This window comes from Cannabis sativa, chromosome 7 (assembly GCF_029168945.1).
Source record: "Cannabis sativa cultivar Pink pepper isolate KNU-18-1 chromosome 7, ASM2916894v1, whole genome shotgun sequence".
Taxonomy (NCBI): domain Eukaryota; kingdom Viridiplantae; phylum Streptophyta; class Magnoliopsida; order Rosales; family Cannabaceae; genus Cannabis; species Cannabis sativa.
In genome coordinates, this window is record NC_083607.1 from 46,404,675 (window position 1) to 46,426,252 (window position 21,578).

At 37.4% G+C, this 21,578-nt stretch overlaps 1 protein-coding gene across 5 annotated transcripts; it reads right to left on the minus strand.

The window, feature by feature from the left end:
* Positions 1–6,774: 6,774 nt before the first annotated feature.
* LOC115696941 (uncharacterized) lies at positions 6,775–9,955 on the minus strand. 5 transcript variants are annotated; one of them, XM_030623840.2, is made up of 3 exons: positions 9,744–9,955; positions 8,063–8,831; positions 6,775–7,532 (listed from the first exon to the last, which is right to left on the minus strand). In XM_030623840.2, the coding sequence occupies exons 2-3, from the start codon at positions 8,801–8,803 to the stop codon at positions 7,032–7,034; spliced, it is 1,242 nt and encodes a 413-aa protein (XP_030479700.1). In that variant the 5' UTR covers positions 8,804–8,831; positions 9,744–9,955; the 3' UTR covers positions 6,775–7,031. The 5 variants fall into 5 exon arrangements, with proteins under 5 accessions (XP_030479700.1, XP_030479699.1, XP_030479697.1 ...); XM_030623839.2 differs by lacking the exon at positions 9,744–9,955 and adding an exon at positions 8,925–9,737; XM_030623837.2 differs by lacking the exon at positions 9,744–9,955 and adding an exon at positions 8,925–9,737 and having other exon boundaries at positions 8,063–8,840.
* Positions 9,956–21,578: the final 11,623 nt, after the last annotated feature.

A 21,578-nucleotide genomic window follows, 5' to 3' on the forward strand; every position in this document is an offset into this window, starting at 1 on the left:
TAATAAGATAAATGATTTGAAAATAACCAAATAGATATTTTCAATATCATGTTCTAATCTTATAATTTAATAAAATTAAAATAACAAAATAAACTAATTTTAAAATAGATATAGTTAGGCAATTATTATTTTAAGAATAAAATAATAAAAAAATAATAATTATCCAAATTATATGTCAAAATATCTCAAATTAAGGCTTTTTTCAAAGTTCTACAAAAATATCTAGATTATTTAAATATTTAAAATACTATTTATAAATATATGATAAGTAAAATGATATACAATATCATTTTTCTAACTTATAATTTATAAACAATTAAATATTTCACAAAATAACCTATGTTTGAATTCGAAAATAATATGATTAGAATATTTAAAAAAAATATATATGTAGGTTAATTTTAAATTTATTAATTATTTAATGTCTTATAAGATAATTTTAATATAATATTTCAAATTAAAAGGATAACGTTATCTTTTAATTTAAAATATGGCTAATATTAAAATATCTAATCTTATAATTAAATACTATATAAATATTAAAGAAATTAACTGAATTTTAAAATCTGACCATAAATAAAAATAAAATAATTAATTTTTAAATTTAAACCTCAAAATATCAGAAATTAATAATAATCTATTAAAAATTAAATATTATTAATTTAATATTGATATTTAAGTTTAAATATATTAAAAATAATATTTTATTTTATTTTTTAGGGTTTGAAATTGGGAAAATCGGAATTTGTGAAAAAATTCCACAAAAAATCCCACAAGGTGGTGTTGCTACCCAAGAAGGCTACACGAAAGGCTGCATGCAGCCACTACGCGCACGCAGATGACCTTGCTAGCAGGGTATTGATTCTTTCTTGAGGATTATTATCTTTGGTGTCATCCATCACTTTTATGTCAGGAGGCTTTTTCTGAGCTTTTTCACAGAGGCTCTCAATGAGAGCACCAAACTGTTAATGCAGATTTTCGTTAATCAAATCTGAGCCTCACAATATTGATTTCACACAGAAAAAGTTAAAGCTATCAAAATAAAGAGTATGAACACAGGTTTTTTACGTGGTTTTGCAGTTAAAATTCTGCATAGTCTACGAGTTAATCTTATTCAGATTTCTGAGTATTTTTTGGGGCCTCTATCATATGAGTTTTTTTTTCCGTCCCCCATCCTTGATCTTGTCTGCCACTATTTATAATTACATAGTGGGCAGTAATTTACAAAAGTTAACAATAATCGTTACAGCAATTATTCCCTCAAATCATGGGATTTGATTACAAATCAAGCTAAGTAAATGAGGCTTTTATAATTTGCACAGCTGTGAGTATCCCATTTTTATTGGGCCAAGATGACCGCGTAATTAAAGATATTATTGGGTTTTATGCCCTAAATAAAACTCCATTTCAATGTAATCTTTATTATTCAATTATCAATAAAGAGACAGAAGTATTTTCATCATTTATTGTGTCATTTGGTTCATGTTATCATTTATTTGTTTATTTGATTTATTTGTTATCATTTGATTATTGGGATTATAACAATGGATAACTGATAGCGTCTCTATATCGTGGAACATATAGAGCATTCTATATAACTGAGAGTGCAATTCCAAGTTCTATGGTGGATGCAACAAGGAATTAATATTAAGTCAGTGAATTTACTTGGTAAATTATGGGTCTGCTTATTGGAAGCTCAGATATATAGGCCCATGGTCCCCATACTAGTTGAGACAATACTACTTGTAAGACTCATTTAATTGATTTTGATTAATCAATTATAATTCTAAAATTAGACTATGTCTAGTTTATGAATTTTCACTAAGCAAGGGCTTAATTGTGAAGAAAGAGTTTCTAGGGTTAATTTGTTAATTAAGAGACTTTGATAAGTCTATTTAATAAATATATTAAATGACAATATTATATGATAATTAATTTTTAGTTATTAAATAATTAGAATTGACATTTAAATGGTTAAATTGGAAAATTAGAATTTTTGAGAAAATAAGATGGAAAAATGAGAAAATGGCAAAATTGCAAAGTGGGACCCAATATCCAACCCATGGTCGGCCACTCTATAGCAATTTACCATTTAATTTTTTCATTATTTTAATGCCAAATAAATCTAACCTAATCCTAGGTGGTTTCCTATAAATAGGTAGTGATGGCTTAAAGGAAAAGATGATGCATCTCATTCCTTCAAATAAAATTTGAGCCTCCTTCCTAACCCTAGCCGAAACCACACTCTCTCTCTCTCTTCCTCTCTTCTAAATCGAGCCTATAGTGAAAGAGTGAGTGCCCACACACATCAAGTAGTACTCAATCATAGTGTGTAAGGCTGTGAAGAATCCAGTTTCAAGCGAAGGAGATTCAGACTCAGATCTTGGTGATACTCTGCTACAGAAAGGATACATGGGTTAGAGATTTGAGTGGAAGGAGACATTATATTCTGCTGCAACCACTGTAAGGTTTCTTATACTTTATATGTGCTTATTTCATATCGTTTTAGAAGTTCATATTTAGGATGTTAATAACATACATGTTAGTAAATCTAAGATCCTGGTAAAATAATTCCAACAAATATACGGTAAACCTTATCCCATAGGGATGTCTTCGTTGAGAATGGAGCCAAGTTAACTTTGATGGCGAGACGTTGCTTGTCATCTAACTTCCCGAGACTAATATTGTTTTAACTCTGATAAGTATATTTTCTGGTGTCGAGATAGTCTTTCTTGCATGCACGCCATCTTCTAGCGAGATAAACGCCTCGCTATATATTATCTTGACTCGTCAAACTTTCTACACTAAGTTTGTATATCGTGTAATATACGCTAAGTGTTTTTAGTGTTATCATTTCTCTTCCACGCAGCGAGATTGAGGCCTCATCATGCACACATGCACCCACATGGTTTCTCGTCAATACATAAATTAACAGTTCGTACGTTTCTGTCCCGCAAAGGCCTATTCAGCCAGCTGAGTTATAAACATACTCTACGAATTATGTTTCCAACAAGTTGTTCCATGCTAAGTGTACTTTCGTTTGCGTGTTTGAGTTCTTCGTTCTTCCTAGCTCGACATGTGTCTTCCTCTGATGTGCTTACTGAATTTCGGGTATAACATATTCCATTGTGCTGACGATACTATAATCATGAACAAATATATATATTTATATACGTTCTGTACTTAATAGAATTTATACATTAAACATAATCATGAAATAAATCGTGTGAACCATGCAACATAAAAGCGATTTCTGATCTTATATTAATTAGTAAATCTGATTATATTGAAATAGATTTTATTTAGGGCACAAAACCCAACAGTAACCTCTTAGGCTTTTCTAGCTATTTTTTAAATAATACTGACTCGTGGACTAAGGCTCGCTAACACCCCAACCACATAAAAACTCCGAGTTCCTTCTTCATATTTTATTTTCTTAATCATATTTTCTTTAGCTCTTAAATAATTAGTTTTCTAAAAATCTTGGTAAATATTTTGATATTTTCATTGAGATCTAGAGAAAGTAGTGATACCATTCAAGATTACGTTCAATAATTATGGTACTCACCCGAACAAAATTTGGTCTTGACTTCATTGACCCAAAAAAGGGTGATGCAAATCTCAATGCCAAGACTGAAGACGAAGAAGATCCAACTGAGGTAACCAGTCGCCACAAGAAGGACCAAGCTGACAAGGATTCTATTCCTAAAGACCCTATGAATGAAGACGATGAATCAGAGGAGACTGATTTTGCTGATCCTGAAAATAATCATCAAGACATGCCTGTTAATGATGATGCTGAAAAGGAAGGAGATGCAAATGAGTCAGATCCTATAGTCACCATAGTCAAAAAGTTGAAAGAAATTGAAAATAAATGGTCGCTGCAAGAGCAATTCTCTTTGATGATGCACGAAAAAATGACGAGAATGAAGATCGTAATTAAAGCATTATTATCTGCTACAAGCAAAACCAATCATGATGCCCCAAAAGATAATACTACCGGGAAAATCCCAAAGTTCCTAGAACCTATGATCCTCATAAGGACAAGTAAAAATGCAAGGTAGGCGAGACGACAAAGAAAGCTTTACATAATGAACAACAAAAGAAATCTAAATCTGCCAACCAACCTCAAAAGAAGAAGAAAAGAACCCATCTCTCAGGGCGAGGCGACTAGATTGATTCTAGAGGTAAAGCTGCATAGAAAGACATATCTAATGCTAAAGCTAAAAAGCCTACTACTCGGAAGGATACAAATTATTATAGTGATTCTGTTAGTCGAAATGAGAATGTCAAAGAAGTGTATCCGCTATCAAATAAAAAAAGCGAAAGTCTTTCTACGAATGATCTTTGGACAAGGTTGAACACCAAAAGAAAAAATGCTAGGACTGAGAAAGTCAAGCCTCGCAAAGATAACCTGAGAAAGCCTACTACATACTATATGATGTTTGTAAGAGAGAAAATTCTGAAGTTTTTTTTTTTTTTTAAAAAAAAAAAGACAGTAGTGCATACAAATATTATTTTTTAAAACAAAAAACTAGTGCACTAAATACACTTATTACATGTGTCAAATTTTAACTAGATACAGTTAGAACATTATTTTGAATATTAAATTTGATTTTTTTTTTCTGACTAGTGTAAAGTAATTAGGGATATACAATATAAAATTTTATAAAATAATACATGACTAAGAGAGACTTAGGCCTATTTGGCATAATTTTTTGAAAAAGCTAAAGATTTCTTTTTGAAAAAAATGTGATAAAAAAATATTTGGTAAACAATTAAAAAATAGCTTATTGGCTAAAGCTGGTCCAACCTAATTTTTAGAAAAAATTATTTTGATCAAAAGACTCCATAGTAAATTTATTTATACTAAAAATATATTTACTTATTTATTATATCCTTAAAAAATTATTTAAAATGAATAAATTATAATAAAATAAATAACATTTAAATATCTTATTTTTTTCTTAAAAATATATATTTTTTTTAAGGAAAATAATCTTTATTAGACAGAAATATACGCTAATACAAAGGACTGAAGAGCAAGGGGAATATCACTCTCAGAAAAGAGACGACCTAACCAATAACAAGCACTACGTGCCATACAGTGTGCGGCTTTGTTAGCAGACCGTTGAACATGACCAATAAAAATATTACTTAAAGAAGATAAAATAACTTGACAATCTTTAATAAAAAAACCAAAAATAGAAGGCATAGATACCGAACTAAGAATAGCTTGAACAACTAAAATGCAGTCTGTCTCTAAAATGACATTTGACCTGTTATTCCTCTTTATCCAACTAAGTGCTTCTTTGACACTGAGAACTTCTGAAATTTTGGGTCGGCAGCTGATAGAAGAAATAAATGAAAACGTCTCAATCACTCGGCCATCGCAGTCGCGAGCTACAAAACTCGTGCCTATCTCATTTGTGGCTTCAAAAACCGCCTCATCCACATTAATATTCCACATCAATTTAGACTTTCTTATATATTTGAGTTTTTGATATTTTTTTTACATGTAATAAAATTATAATTTAAAAATACTATAATTTATTTTTATAAATGCATATAAATTTATAAAAATAATTAAAAATATATATATAAAAAAAATAAAAATGTCATATGACATAAGTTTTTATATATTTGTGATTATAATATCATCATTATTATAATAGAATCTTAACCCACAACACTTTAAAATTTATAATTTATAAAACACTCTGTTTTCCTACAACACAGCTACAATTTATTTTTTCACAGTACAGGTGTACCAAATTGATCCTTAGCAGATTGCCAATTCTCCAAAAAAAAAAATTTAACCTTGGCCATTCTTAACCATAAGATTTTACTTTTCACCATAACTATGCAATCCAATGACTATAAATAACACGAGGGATGACAAACCTAGAAAGTAATTGAGGGATCAAATAATTGGCCTTCTTATAAACACTTAAAAAAAAATGATGATAATTGCTTTCAGGAAAAAAAAACAAAACAAAAAGAAAAATAAACAAAAACAAAACTATGATGGCATAATTGTAATTTCAAAGCATCATCTCCCAGAGTCAGACAGATCATTGACCGGTCGCCTTTGACCAGTCTTTTGGTAACTCTCTTTTCATTTTCTCTCTCCTCTTTTTGCCAGTACTGCTCTCTGCTCAGTACCAACACCTCTTTCTCTCTCTATCTAATTTCTACCTCATAAATGATAAGTAGTACTACATATGGTTTCACCATTCTCTCGTATGGCGCGTGTAGTGCACTATTCAATAAGGTATCGCTTTGTTGCCTTGTGTTTCTTTCGCCTAGTACGAGGGAGCGTGAGAAATACTTTCTTTATAAATGCTTACAGAATCTCTTTGGTATGATTTTTCTTTTAATTTATTTTAAAAGAAAATAAAAACAAAAAAAAAAATAATAATAATAATAGAAAAAGGAGAAAAAAATTGATACCTAGCGAAAAGGAAAAAGAGATCTGCAACTCGGTAATTTGTTATTTTGTGAGCCATACATGAAAGTATGTTAGGTAAGGAAGAAAAATATGATGATATTTTCTTTTCTTTTCATTTAATAGTTAGTTTGAATTTTATTTTGATTTTATTAAATGTGTTAAATATAGTCATCATTGCATAAGAATTATTTTGAGAATTAGTGCATTTGGAAGAAAAATACTTGTAGCATATGTTTTTAAAGAAAGATAGCTAAAACTAAAAAATGAATGAGACCCAATGTAACGTTTGAAATTAAAATAAAAAAGGGAAATGTATGGAGAGATAGAAACAAAATAATTATAATTAGATTAATGAAAATCCAAATGGGGTACACAATAAAGATTTTGAAGTATGAATTATATGTACAAAACAAAAGAGCAGCCAAAATGGGAGAATTAAAATAATACAAAATAACCACCAATAACAATTAATAAGAAGAAGAAACAATTAAGAGCTACAAAATATTTATAAGATTTAAAAATTATTAGAAAGAAATAAATAATAATTATATGTAATATAAAATAAGAAGTAGCTAGTTAATTAAGAAGTGGATTGGTTCCTATCAGAAGCCAAAGCTTGGATGGAATTGGCGAGGTTGTTAATGGCTTCAACAAGTCCATTAATGCCTTGTCTGTTGACTTCATTCTTTGACTTCTCAATCTCAAGTCTTCTCTCATGTAAGCTTACAAGATCTTCATGCCTCTTCTGTTCTCCTTCCTCGCAAGCTTGAAGGGCTTCGGCTATGATAGAAGCACTCTTGGATATAGCTGTGGCCACTACTACTTGTTGTTGATGATTATCACTTGAGGTTGATGAGCTTATTAATCTCCCACTACTGCCACTGGTTGTAGGAGGAGGAACTACAGGTCCTTGATGAGGTTGAGTTTGAGTTTGAGTTTGAGGCTGAGCTTGATGAGGTTGACGATGAAGAAGATGAGGATGGTGTTGTTGTTGCTGTTGCTGTTGTTCTGGTCCTTTTCTTCTTCTCTTTGCTGGTGAGTGAGGATGCTCGCTTGTATCAGTATCTGAGCTATCACACATCTCCAAACGATTTAAATATGCAACCATACATTCAACCAATCAATATATATAAATATATATATATATATATCTATACATATCCTAATTATTTTAATATACATGAAAGTCAATATCGTATGTATATTTTAATAATCACTTTCTTTTATATATATGTGATATTGATTAACATATAATGAAATCAATATTATTAATATAAGAACTTTGCTCTTTCTCTTTGTTTCCATGAAGTAAAAAGAGAAATAAGGTTTTCCATTATTATTTAACTAATGTACATTTCATGATTAATTCCATATTATTATAAGACCTGGATAGTGAAGTATCAAACATTTTGCTCCAAAAAAAGAAGAAAATAATAAGTTGATTTTTTTTCTTCCTTCACGGGGGGTGAGAAAAAGATGACAATATATAGTTAAGGAAAAATGGCATTGGTTAAATTTTCTCATGAAGAATAGTAGTAATAAAGAAAAGTGCAGTCACTTAGAGACAAATAGCAATAAATAGGTATACAGACAGAGAGTGAAAATACCTACTGTGGGCAATAATGGCTGCGCGTAAGGAAGAGCAAGGGGAGGTTGCTGAACTTGTACGGGAGGTGGTGGAGCCACCGCTACCTCTGCCACATTGACGGTAACCGACGGCGGCGGAAGTGGCAATGCTGTAAGTGGTGCGGCTGAAATATGGTGGGGCTGCATTAATATAGCCTGAGAAGTTGAGATTAATGGAGTTTGCTGTAGATGATGATGATGCTGATGATGAACACCACTGCTCATAGTTCTCTCAACCATTTGATACCCAATACTTGGACTCGAACTGGGTATGGAAATGGAAGGGACTCCAGTACTACTAATTCCACCTGAAACCCTCTGACCTTTTTTCTCAACCACATCAACCAAAGCTTCATATATCTGAGGCAACATATTAGTAGGCAAGTTCCTTTCTTTCCTCTCATTTTTCTCAATCTTCCAATAAGATTGATCTCCACTTCCTCCTGCTACTGTTGATGCTGCTGATTTTCCAGCTATTTTTCTCTCATAATCTCTCACTTTCTTGTAATCCCTCATGAGATTATCCCACTTGTCATTACACTGATTTTGGCTCCTGCAACATCCTTTTCTCCAACAGTAATCTTCCACCCATTTCCATCTAAGCTCGGCTGGTTTATTACTTGTGGGAGTAGTACTACCACTGTTTCTTGCTTGTTCATTGTCGTTACCTGAGATTCTCTTCATTCTTCTCTCGTCGTCCATCTTCTTTGCCTCGATCAGAATCATTGTCTCACTCACCGTCCAGTTCCCTTTTCTGTAGTCTCTTATTAGAGTAGTTGTGTTAGTACCTTGATCAGCCATAGTATATAGTATATATATATATATATATATTTATATATGTACTTACTTAAAAACTCTATAATCACCAAAACACATGCACAAACGCAAACATGAAGAAAGGAAAAGAAAAAAACACTAAGGTTATAATTTGATTTGGGATGTGAAAACTATTTGGTCTATTTGGCTTTTTTTGTTTATCTGTCGTTTGGCTTTGATGGCCTTGATTTGATGTGGGTTATGGTGAAAAAGAAAGTACCACTTCTACTACACAACGACTCCTCCCCTCCCAACAAAAGACCGAAACTAGTCAAATCTCAACTAAGGTTGCTAATTTAGGTAAGAGATTACAAGTGGGTTTTTGCCTAAACACAAGGATAATAAGTAACTCAGTGAAATGATAATGAGTATTAAGCTCTCCTCTCTCACCACCAGGTGTTGAAGTTTCCAATAATGTGTCTTTTGTGTGTAAAGGGTTGGGCTTTTATTTATATTTTTTCCCTTTTCAAATTATATATGTTAGGAAAAACTACACATGGATAGGTGAGAAAGAAGAAGATCATGAGCTGTGTTCCTCCATCTATACCCTATGATTTTTCCTTTTTCTTTTTAACTCAAAATAACTTTACTTGAAAATTTCGAACCCTTTATTGTTTTGCTCTATAGGATATGGTTGATTGATAACTAAGGCAAATTACACTCTTTTAAAATCCTAAAAAAATCTTCAAAAGCTTAAAGTTCAAATCTAAATCTACTTATTCAAACCACTGCTAGCTCTCCCCACAAAGTGAGGAAAACTACAAGAGAGAGAGAGAGAAAGAAATAAGGGATGGTGAAGATGTATGGAAGAGAGAGAGGGAAGGAGAGAGAGAGGGAGAGGAGTGAGTACCATTATAAGAAAAGGCCAAGCAAATCCATTCAAACTGACATATCAACAAACCCCAAAAATTTCAGAGAAAGAGAGAGAAAGAAAGGTTTAGAAGAGAGAAAGATACAGTGCTTGCTGGCACACTGGAAAGTCGACTTAGAGTATGACTACCACTACCATACACGTGGTTAACTTCAATCATCACCACCCGTTTCATGTGTAACTTATTGCAAGAAAAAGTTATTGGAGGACTTTACAGCAAAAGCAAAAAAGTTGAAATATTGTGTGAAAAGTGAAATGGTTATCCATGTTTAATCTCCTCTTAATGGTTATCCGTTTTAAAAGGAAAAGAAAAATGTTCACCGTTAAATTTCTTACAGGAGTACTGTATTCTTTTATATTCTCTTTCAATTCAATTTCTTTTAGTCCCGTGCCAAGAAAAATTAATTCTTGCTTTTAATTAACTTTTTTTTTCACTGAATTTTGTAACAGGAGCTAACACACATGTTTTTCTTTCCTTATTAATAACATCCTAAATTATTTTGAAACTTTTTTATTTTTACACTTCAAAACAATTTTTTTTTTGCATTTTTATGAAAATCTACATAAAAATTCCTATTACAACTAGCGCTGCAACCTAAATTACAACCAAAAATCGTACAGAAACCCCTATTGTAACTAGCGCTGCAACCACTTTAAAAACTCAAACTGTAAATTTGAAAAAAAAAAAAAAAAAGTTAAAAAAAAAAATAGTATATGGGGTAATTCCCCAATTATTTTTATTAATTATTTTTTTTTTGTCAAGATTAATAAGTTTTTATTTTTTTTTAAAAGGATTAATAATTTCTTATTAGGTGTAAATGAATGAAATTTGTACATGAAAAATATAAATTGACACTTTATTTATAAAAATACATTTATAAGATGTAGGGAATAATTTTATTAATGAGTTTTTATTTATTAAAATATCACTTACACATATCCATTCATATCAGTACAAATATTAACTTTTACTTTTTTTTTTTCTTTTTTCTCTCTCATTTTTTATTTTTGAATTTAGCATTCAATTTTTTTTCTTTTTTTTTTTCTCAGTTTTTTATTTAAAAACCACTTTCCAGCTATTATCCTTTCAAAACCCACATTCAAAACCCATGAAAACTATCTCCCAGTCATAACCTTCGCCATCTTCTTCTTCCAACTACCTCCTTTATTAATTTTCTTATATCTTTTATTTCGTATATATAATAACTATTACCTGAGGCTCTGCTTCTCCATCTCCATTGCCAAAAAAAACTTCAAAAATGAGTCATAAATCAGTTGCTAACAAGGTTAAAGGGAAATATCCAGTCATTGACGATGATGACTCCGATTTCGCTCCCACTGTAGCTAAAGGTGGTCGTTATCCAGTGAAGAAGAAGTCGAAGGTGTCTTTGCCTAAAAAAGAAAATTCTAACTCCAATGGCCAAAAGGAAAAGAAAGAAGCAGGGAATGTTCCTATGGTTTGTTTCTAGTTGCATTTTAGTTTTGCCCTATCTCTGAATTTGTAATTATTTTTGTTTTTGGTTTGTTATATTCTTTTGCTTTCATTTTAGGGTTTAGTTTTTGTTATTATTTTCATGTTTTTGTTATTTTTATTTTATGGGTTTTCATAGATGCTAATATTTTCAAACATGTAATTAGTTTGTATTTTGGATTGTTTGTTCTAATTTTAAGATTTTTTGTTTTATGTAAATGTGTTCACATTTATTATTTTTTTTTTTTGTATTTTTATGTCCATAGTTGGTTTTAGGCCAGATTTCTAACTGTTGATCGAGGTTTTCGGCAACCAATATAATAATAATAATTAAGAAAGCTATAAGGAATTAATGAGAGAGATTTTTACGTGGTTGGGGCATTAATGAGCCTTAGTCCACGAGTCTGTGTATTTATGATAGTATTTATTACAAAGAATGTTCTTGGTGGATTTCTCCTCTTCTAGTTCTTATGAAACCCAGAATTCTCGACCCCTACCTTAATGAGTTTTGGGGGTATTTATAGTATTTTTGTGGGAGATCCCTAGAATTGAGGTACATGTCTTTCTGTAATTCTCAGTAAAGGCACACATTCCCAATGAATATATCATAGGAAATGCATGGTCTAATCCCTAGGCTTTATAGGGGTTTTATGGACGTAGTCCTTTATCCTTTTTGACTGATGTGATTCCTCACAAAGTAGCCGTCACTAGGCTCATTAATCATAGCATAGTAGCTGTAGAGAGGGGGTTACGCCGTCAGACTTTAAGACATATGGCAGTTTCAATACGCCTTCTCCCATGCGGCATTAAATGTGAGATGGATGTTCAGATAGGATCTGACACCTCCCGGAGATGCTTTGTTGTAGCTTTGCTCTCCGGGAGTATGTGAGACTCACGTGCCTTCTCCGGGAGGCATGTCTAAAGCCGATCCCTGTGGTTAAAGAGACTTAGCTGAATTATCTAAACGTTAAACCCTTTCAGTCTACGTGTCATCATCCGGTTGGTCCACGCATTTTGGACAAAATCAGGGGCAACATTTACCCCCAAGCCTTGTTTGGTGATAAAGTAAACAAGGCTTGCTTAAATGCCTCCGGGTGCCTTATCAGCTTCCTCGCACGTGCCTTGGGCGCGTGGTGACACATTAATGACCTGTTGGGTTTTATGCCCTAAATAAAACCCCATTTAAATGTAATCCATCAATAAAGAAAAAAAAGTATTTTTCATTCATTTGTGTATGTTTTGGTTCACCTTATAAATTTCTTGTCTATTTGATTTATCAATTCATCTGAAACCCTTTTCACATACTTGATCATGTTTATTGTGTTGTCAACACATTGGAAAGTAAACATGACTATGTGAATAAAGTTTCCTAGATTTATCAGACATAGGGTTTTACTGATATGATAATCTACAACAGAATTTACTTGCATTTGGAGAAATGCTATGTTCATTCCAGAGCATTGGTTAAAGTAAAACTCAGGTTGGATGCATGGAGTATGCATCGAAAGGGACCGATATTGACTTTGACTTAGATTTATTAAACTTACCGTAATATCTATTCAAGTCAATATCGCCTAGTTGATCCTAGATCAAATGATCTTAATCCTGTTATGATTAGGCTCAATCTCAAGAGGCTATTCGTGTTCTTTGATTTGTTAGTTAAGCCTACTTTTAGGTCAGGGTGATACGTACATTTTGGGAACACGGTAGTGCAATTGAGTGGGAGCGCTAACATAAACATGGAATCTATAGCTTCTATCTGGCGAATAGTAACTAAAGGATGATCTCCTTCGAGCTTGACCAAACGAAAATAAATGGTGGAGTACTCATTTCACATAAGCTGAAATATCATTTATACGGGGTTAAGTGTTTTAAGGATAAAGTACATTGTAGGGTGTAACGGTAATCTAAATCCCTTTATAGTGTAGATCATTCATATAGAGGATCATTGATCAAATTAGGATTATAACAATGGATAACTAATGATGTGTCTATATGGTGGAACCTATAGAGCATTCTATATACTGAGAGTACAATTTTAAGTTCTATGCGTGCATTCAACGAAGAATTAATAAGTCAGTGAATTTAGGTAATAAATTCTTGATCTGCTTATTGGAAGCTCGGTTATATAGACCCATGGTCCCCCCACTAGTTGAGATAATATTGCTTGTAAGACTCATATAATTGGTTTTGATTAATCAATTATAATTCTCAAATTAGACTATGTCTATTTGTGAATTTTTCACTAAGTAAGGGCAAAATTGTAAAGAAAGAGTTTTAGGGGCATATTTATTAATTATCATACTTTGTATGGTTCAATTAATAAATATGATAAATGACAATATTATTTAATAATTATTTATAATTACTAAATAGTTAGAATTGGCATTTAAATGGTTGAATTAGAAAATTGGCGTTTTTGAGAAAATGAGATGCAGAAATGATAAAACTGTAAAATTGCAAAAAGTGAGGCCCAAATCCATATTTCCTAGGCCGGCCACTTTTATAGGCTTTATCATATGATATTTTCGTTATTTTAATGCCAAATAATTCAAACCTAATCCTAGTGGAATGCTATAAATAGATAGTGAAGGCTTCAGGAAATTTACACTTAACTTTCTACTTTTTCCTTCAGAGAAAAACCTGACCCTTCTCTTTCTAAACCCTAGCCGCCACTTCTTTCTCTCTCTTCTTCCTTGAGATTTCGAAACACTTAATGATTAGAGTAGTGCCCACACACAGCAAGTGATACCTCAATCATAGTGAGGAAGATCGTGAAGAAAGACATTCAACAAGAAGGAGTTTCAGCACTAAAGAAGGAGAGAAAGAGCTCCAGGTTCAGATCTTGATAATACTCTGCGATAGAAAGGATACAAGGGTTAGAGATCTGAACGCAAGGAGTCATATTATTCCGCTGCACCCAATGTAAGGTTTCTCATACTTTATATGTGTTTATTTCATCATCGTTTTAGAAGTTCATATTTAGGGTGTTAATCAACATACTTGTGAGTAGATCTAAGATCCTGGTAAAATAATTTCCAATATGACCATCATTACTGCAGTTATTTTGTTTTTGCAGACAACGATTTGTTTTTTGTCCATTTATTGATGCGGCGCATTAAATGGGTGTCAGACGGGTACTCAAACGTTTTCTACCGCCTTGATGAGTGTTTAATCCAACCGTTGGATCTGTAGAATTCGAATCGATTGCCATCCTGACCGTGCGATGGTGGTTGATCACAGCTGTCTCACACCTGCTCTGACCTATAAAAGCCAGCCTTCTTACTTCATTTGGTTACTTTCAGCATTTCACCAAATTTTCTTAGAGTTTTTCATAGAGAAAAGAAGCTTTAAACACCATTCATTTCCTGCTCTTATTCCTTCGACGTTTCCAGTCTTCGTTTTACCGACGATCAACACCAACCCCCAGCCTTCAAACTTCATGTAAGTTCTTCGTATATCATATACTTTCTTACTGTTCGTTTATATAGCACGTTTCATGATTTCTAGGTTGGATGTCGAACTTCTAGGAATGGTTTTGTTCGAGTTTCTGAATGATGTGTTAAATTCCTCCTTTTTCGCGTTTAGATTACTTCTTTTCACTACGTTTTTGTTGAGGAACCATCCTCATCCCATGTAATGACAACTTTAAGGCTTAGAGTAGACCTTGCACCCGACTCTTGCCAAGGAGAACCTCTTGGGGCTTTCTTGTTTGGCAAGTGTTCGGAGGGGGCCTCTTTCTAGCGGTTAGGGGACCCACATTCCCTTTTTTGAACATTAGGGTTTTGTTTGGGGCCTAACTGCTGAATTTTCTCAATTTTTTCAGAACCAAAATGTCTGCTTCCGCATCCGATTCCAAATCTTCCAAGAAAGGGGAAGTTCGTCTGGCCACCCTGGAGGAGGTTATGCAAGGTCCTGTGGCCCAGAAGAATTACAAGTTCCGTGCCAACGGATGGGAGGTGGTTGAGCTCCACTCCACACTGACCTGCCCTCACCAGCTGGAGAAGATTGTGGTGGTGGCAGGCATCAAACCTTCGGTCTACGGGACCTACCATCGGCTGCCTCGGGACGAGGAGACACCCAACCACAATTACGGGGCCTTCGAAGCTTGGAGCCAGACCCACTTGATGTCCGGGGCTATGCTCCCTCTCCAGGATTATTTTATAAACTTTCTTGTTTTTGTTGGCCTTGCGCCGTACCAACTCATCCCTCAAGCCTACCGCCCGCTTTCAGGCTTATTTATTTTTTATGCTGCGCGGAGCTGGGGCTCGCCCAGTCTGGCTGAGATATTGTATTTTTATGAACTTGTTTCTATCCCCAAGAAAGGGGATAAATTTAAAGACGGTTTTTATGGCCTTCGGGCCCATCCTTTGAATGAGGGCCCAGTCCCTTTCAATCATCAGAAGCATGTGAAGGAGTACCGTCACCGCTTCTTCTTTTCCTCAGGCTTCCAGGCCATGGACCGCCCGGAGCTTCTCACGGAGTGGGTTAGGATCCCTCCTTACATGCAGACCGCACCTACCCAAGTATTTCTTCAGCGGGCCAAGACCTTCTCCACGTATGATAAGAAGGCCCTCGATGTTGGGGAGTTGGTCACAACAGAGAACTGTCGGAAGGCCAAGCTGATATCGGGTAACCAGTCGGTGGATGACTTCAATCTGTCCAAAGTCATCTGCCCGAACGTGAGGGTTCCAGCCGCACAAAAGGCGTTCCGGGAAGACATTATCGCCACGACAGAGGACCGGTACCAGAAGTACCTCTTTAAGAGGGAACAAGAGCTGGCCTACATCAAGGCCCAGGCGGCTGCCGGGAGGACCCTTTGTCTGGAAGCTCCGCCGGAGCGCAGGACCCTTAGGCCTAAGCCTGGGGTCACGGTCCCCAATACTGGTGCTCCCGACGCCAGCACTTCGGGTTTTGGTAAGTCTCCTTTAATAATACATTATGTTCCTCCCGTCTGAGAGTATACCCACCTTACACCTATAGGGTTCGATGAGCGCCTTCGTAGGTTTAGAATGCCTTCTACCCGGTGGGGGAATCATGCTAAAGAGTATTATTTTTCCACACTTAGGCCATTTTTTAGGTCGATCCCGGATGGGTTCTGGACTTCCGGCGCCTATTCCCCTAGATCATTCAGCCCACTTATCTTCCAGTTGGTTTCTTCCCTCGGACAGCTTTCTCGGGGATGATGAAGCCAGCATTATTATTTGAGACTTTGCTAGGGCTGAATTAGAGAGTCAGGGTAGGACTAGTTTTATTGCTTTTTTTTCTAAGTGCATGCCTTTCTCATGAGTATCCTAACACTTAGCTTATTTCTTTGTTGCAGCAGTCAGGCCTATGGAAGATCTCCTGGCTACTCTTGCTGAGGCCTACAGTCCTGATGCCTCTTTGCCTCTGGCTCCCTCCCAGTCGGTGACCCCCGGGAGGTCCTCCTCCAATGCCCCTTCAGGCGCAATCGTCTTGATAGACGAGGAGGGGGAAGTCGAGGAAGGCGAGGTGGAGGATGCGGCCGCCCTTGAGTGCAAGCGAAAGGGCAAGATGGTGGAGGCGAACCTTCCAAGCGGACCCATACGGGGGACACTCCGGTGCCGAGCAATGATTCCAGAATTCCTTCCAAAGCGGAGGAGTACACCGTGCCGCACGACATAGTGTTGACCCCGGTTCCCGCGGATGAGCAGAGGCAAAATCTCTGAGTGGCCAAGCACAACTACGCCCTTGACGAGTACAGTTGGGGGCATGCTGAGGTGGAGGCCTTGATAGAAGATTTTGCGGGAGGAGCAGCAGAGCACTCTTCACGAGGACGCCTTCCGGAATCTGTGGGACCTGAACATGGATCCGCTGACGGACTGGTTGAACCGTTTCGTCGGGCCCACCTTGGCTCCCTTTGCCTCGGAGATGACCAGCCAGTTCATCTCCCACCTCAGTCAATTCCCAACTAAAAGATATGCGGCTTGTGCCTCTCTAAACTCTGTTTTCCAGGTCGAAGACATTAGCTCTGCCATGGCCGGGGTGAGTACTTGTAATTTATTCCTTCCTTTGATATTTTGTCTAAGGCATATGATCTCACTCTTGTCTCTTTTTTCAGATTACTGCCGAGACCGGCCACCTTTCCAAGACCTTGATCGACCATGGCTTCGTCATGTCCGAATTCAGGGGCATAGACGAGGCCGCGAGGATCCTGCGGGACTTGTCTTCCGAAAGGCGGGCGTTCCAGGAGGAGGCTCAATGAAGGGAGGCCCCTGAGGAGGCGAAGTTTCGAGAGGAGGCCAAGCAGAGGGAGGCTGAGGTGGAGGCGAGGCACCAGGAGGCGCTGAAGGTGGAGGGCGAAGCTGCAGCCAGGGCCAGACGCGAGCTTCGAGAGGCCAGGGAAGCTATGGACGAGATGGCTGCCAAGGTGAAGTCCTTAGAGGAGTTACACCAGGCAGACTTGCAGTCTACGACCAACCTAACCGTGAAGGTGAAGGAGCTGAGGGACTTCAGAGATCAGGCCTTGGAAAAGGCCAAACGAGATGAGCTCTTGACCCCCGTCGTCTGCAAGCATTGCGTCAAGCGCTTTGATGACGACGTCTACATGGCCTGGCAGTCGAATGGCCAGAGTATCAAGCTTGACTTCTATCCCAAGCCTGAAGAGGCTCTTGCTAAGTTCCGGGAGAAGAAGAAAAGGCTTGATGCTTTACTCGAAGAGCGTCGGGGCCCTCGTCTTCCTCCTCGCATTGATTAGGCCGCAGAGTCCAACCAATTTCACCATTATAATCATATTTTTCTTTTTTATTTATAGTCTTGTTTCCTCCCTTATAGACAATTTTAATTTAATTATTATCTTCTAAGGGGAGACAATTATTACGGCCCGTCCCCAGGCTCTTAGTATGTTATGTATTTTTCTTTTTGGACCTGCCCTTTGGGTCAGGATATTTTAAATATATATGTTCACTTTGATACATATTCTGTTTGACTTTATTTTTACTTTTGGCATGTTTTACATCTGTCCGTGTGGTATGCCTTGGTACCCCCCTGAGTGGCATGAAAACTTTGTTTTTAAGGCACTTAGTTTTATTTGAAATTTAGAGGTTGCATACACTTTTACAGTACAAATTATTTTTAACAAGGCCTAAGTTGACATATTTGGACTATTGGTAATACTTCCGGAGATGATCGGCGTTCCAAGCCCTTGGCACGATGGTTCCGTCCAATTTTTTTAGCTTATAGGTTCCGTAGCCGATCTCATCCTCAATTTCGTATGGCCCTTCCCAATTTGGCCCAAGTACCCCCACTCCGGGTTCTTGAGTGGTTGGGAAGACTCTTCTTAAGACCATATCACCAATTGTAAATTTCCTACTTTTAACTTTAGAGTTAAAGTACTTAGTCACTTTCTTTTGATAAGCTGCCATTCGTATTTGAGACTCGTCCCGGAGTTCTTTAACTTGATCCAACGCTTCTTGTAATAAATCTTTGTTTGTTGCTGGATCATAAGTTGTTCTCCTATGGTACGGGAATAACGTTTCTACCGGGAATATTGCTTCACAACCGTACGCCATTGAAAAAGGCGAGTGGCCGGTTGTGGTTTTGGGGGTCGTCCGGTAGGCCCATAACACTCTTGGCAATTCTTCGGGCCAATTGTTTTTGCAGGCCAGAAGCTTTTTCTTTAGGGTGACCTTTAGGATTTTGTTGACTGCTTCTGCCTGTCCGTTTGTTTGCGGCCTTGCCACCAAGGAGAAGCTTTTAACGACTCCGTGTTGGTTGCAGAAGTCAGTGAACTCTTCGCAATCGAATTACTTTCCATTGTCAGAGACTATTTTGTGAGGCAGGCCGTATCGACACACTATGTTTTTAATAACAAAGTCTAGTGCTTTTTTAGCAGTTATAGTCTTCATTGGCTCAGCCTCCGTCCACTTGGTGAAGTAGTCTACTGCTACTATTGCATACTTTACTCCTCCCTTTCCCATTGGCAGGGACCCAATAAGATCTATTCCCCAGACCGCGAAGGGCCAGGGACTAGTCATCAAGGTAATCTCATTGGGAGGAGCTCTCGGTATGTTCGCGAACCTTTGGCACGAATCACATTTCTGGACATAGTCTATGCAATCTTTTTTCATTGTTGGCCAGAAGTACCCTTGTCTCAATATTTTCTTTGAGAGAATTAGGCCTCCTGTGTGATCTCCACAGAACCCTTCATGGACCTCTAACATGATTTTCTTAGCTTTAGGGTCCGATACACACCTTAAATAAGGCATGCTGAGTCCTCTTCGATAGAGAATTTTGTCCATCATCACATAACGGTGCGCTTGATACTGAATCCTTATGGACAGTGCCTTCTCTTGGGCCAACTCACCTTTTGTTATGTATTCGATGATGGGAACCATCCAGCTGGGCTCTTGCTCAACCGTTGTTATGGCTTCTTTTATTTTGATGCTTGGCTCTGCCAAGCGTTCCACAGGTACCACGCCCAATTTCTCAATTTCGCTGTCTGAAGCTAACTTAGCCAGACAGTCCGCGTGAGCATTCTTTTCCCTGGAGATTCTTTCTACTTTATAGTCTGTGAACTCGTGGAGCATTTCCCAGACTATCGCCACATATGCGGCCATTCTTTCTCCGCAGGTCTGATATTCCCCCGACACCTGGTTTACTACCAGTTGGGAATCGCTGTAGACTTCTAATCCTTTAGCCCCCACGGTTTTTTGCTAATCTCAGCCCTGCTATCAGGGCTTTGTATTTGGCCTCATTGTTAAAGGCTGGGAAGTCAAACCGTAGGGCTGCTTGGAGTCGAAGTCCGTACGGGGATATCATTGTAACCCCCGCTCCGGATCCATTCTCGTTAGAGGCTCCGTCTACGATACCTTCCACGTCGGGACTGATGGTGTGGGTATATTAACGGTAGCTTCAGCTTCGTTGCACTCTGTGATGAAGTCTGCTAGCGCCTGCCCTTTTATGGAAATGCGTGGAAAGTAGTGCAGATCAAATTGACTTAGCTCCATTGCCCATTTGAGGAGCCTTTCGGATGCCTCTGGCTTCTGTAAAACTTGTCGAAGCGGATGGTTGGTTAATACCTTGATTGGGTGAGCTTGGAAGTAGGGTCTCAACTTTCTCGAGGCCATCAGGAGGCAAAAAACTAGCTTTTCAATCACCGGGTATCGCGTCTCGGCTCCTATCATGCGCTTGCTAACATAGTACACGAGATGTTGAGTTTTCTCCTCTTCCCGTACTAGGGCTGCGCTAATCGCATTCTCGGAGACAACTAAGTATAGGAACAAGTCCTCTCCAAGAACGGGCTTTGATAGGATTGGTGGCTCGGCCATGTGCTCTTTCAGTTTTTTGAATGCCTCCTCGCACTCGTTGGACCATTCGAATTTCTGACATTTCTTCAGGATGTTAAAGAAGGGAATGCATTTGTCTGTGGACCGGGAGATAAAACGGCTCAGTGCGGCAACCTTTCCGGCTAAGCTCTGGACATCTTTGTGCTTCTTGGGGGAAGGCATGCTCAGGAGGGCTTGGATTTTTTTCGGATTCGCCTCAATTCCCCTCTGACTGACGATGAAGCCCAAAAACTTCCCCGACTTAATCCCAAAAGTGCATTTCGTTGGGTTGAGTTTCATTCCGTATCTCCGAACCACTTCGAAGCATTCTTCTAAGTCATCCGCGTGGCTAGTGCACGCCTTTGACTTGACCAGAATGTCATCCACGTATACCTCTATATTTCACCCCAGGAGGCCTTTGAACATCCGGTTCACCATCCTTTGATAAGTTGCACAAGCATTCTTTAGTCCGAAAGGCATGACTAAGTAGCAGTATACCCCTTTATCGGTCCTGAAGCTAGTGCACTCTTGATCTGCGATGTGCATCTTAATCTGGTTGTAACCGGCGTACGCATCCATGAAGGACAGTAGCTTGAACCCAGAGGTGGCGTCCACCATCTAGTCGATCCTTGGAAAAGGGAAACAATCTTTTGGGCAGGCTTTGTTTAGATCGGTGAAGTCTATACAAACCCGCCATGTTCCGTTGGGCTTTGGCACCAATACTGGATTGGCTAGCCATTCTGGGTAGTACACATCTCGAATCATGCCACTCGTTAGTAGTTTGTCCACCTCTTTTTCTAAGGCTTCAGCCTTCACTGAGTCGAGGGGATGTCGCTTCTGCTGGACTGGTGGCATGTCTGGATTGACATTAAGGACGTGGGTTATTACGTGGGGACTTATGCCGGTCATGTCTTCTTGATACCACGCGAAAATGTCTGTGGCGCCCCTCAGTGTCTTTATTATTTTTTCTTTTTCCTCCGGTTCTAGGCTCTTTCCTAGCCGGAGGACTTTGGTGGAGTCAAGGTCGCACACTGACACTTCCTCGACGTCCTCCAT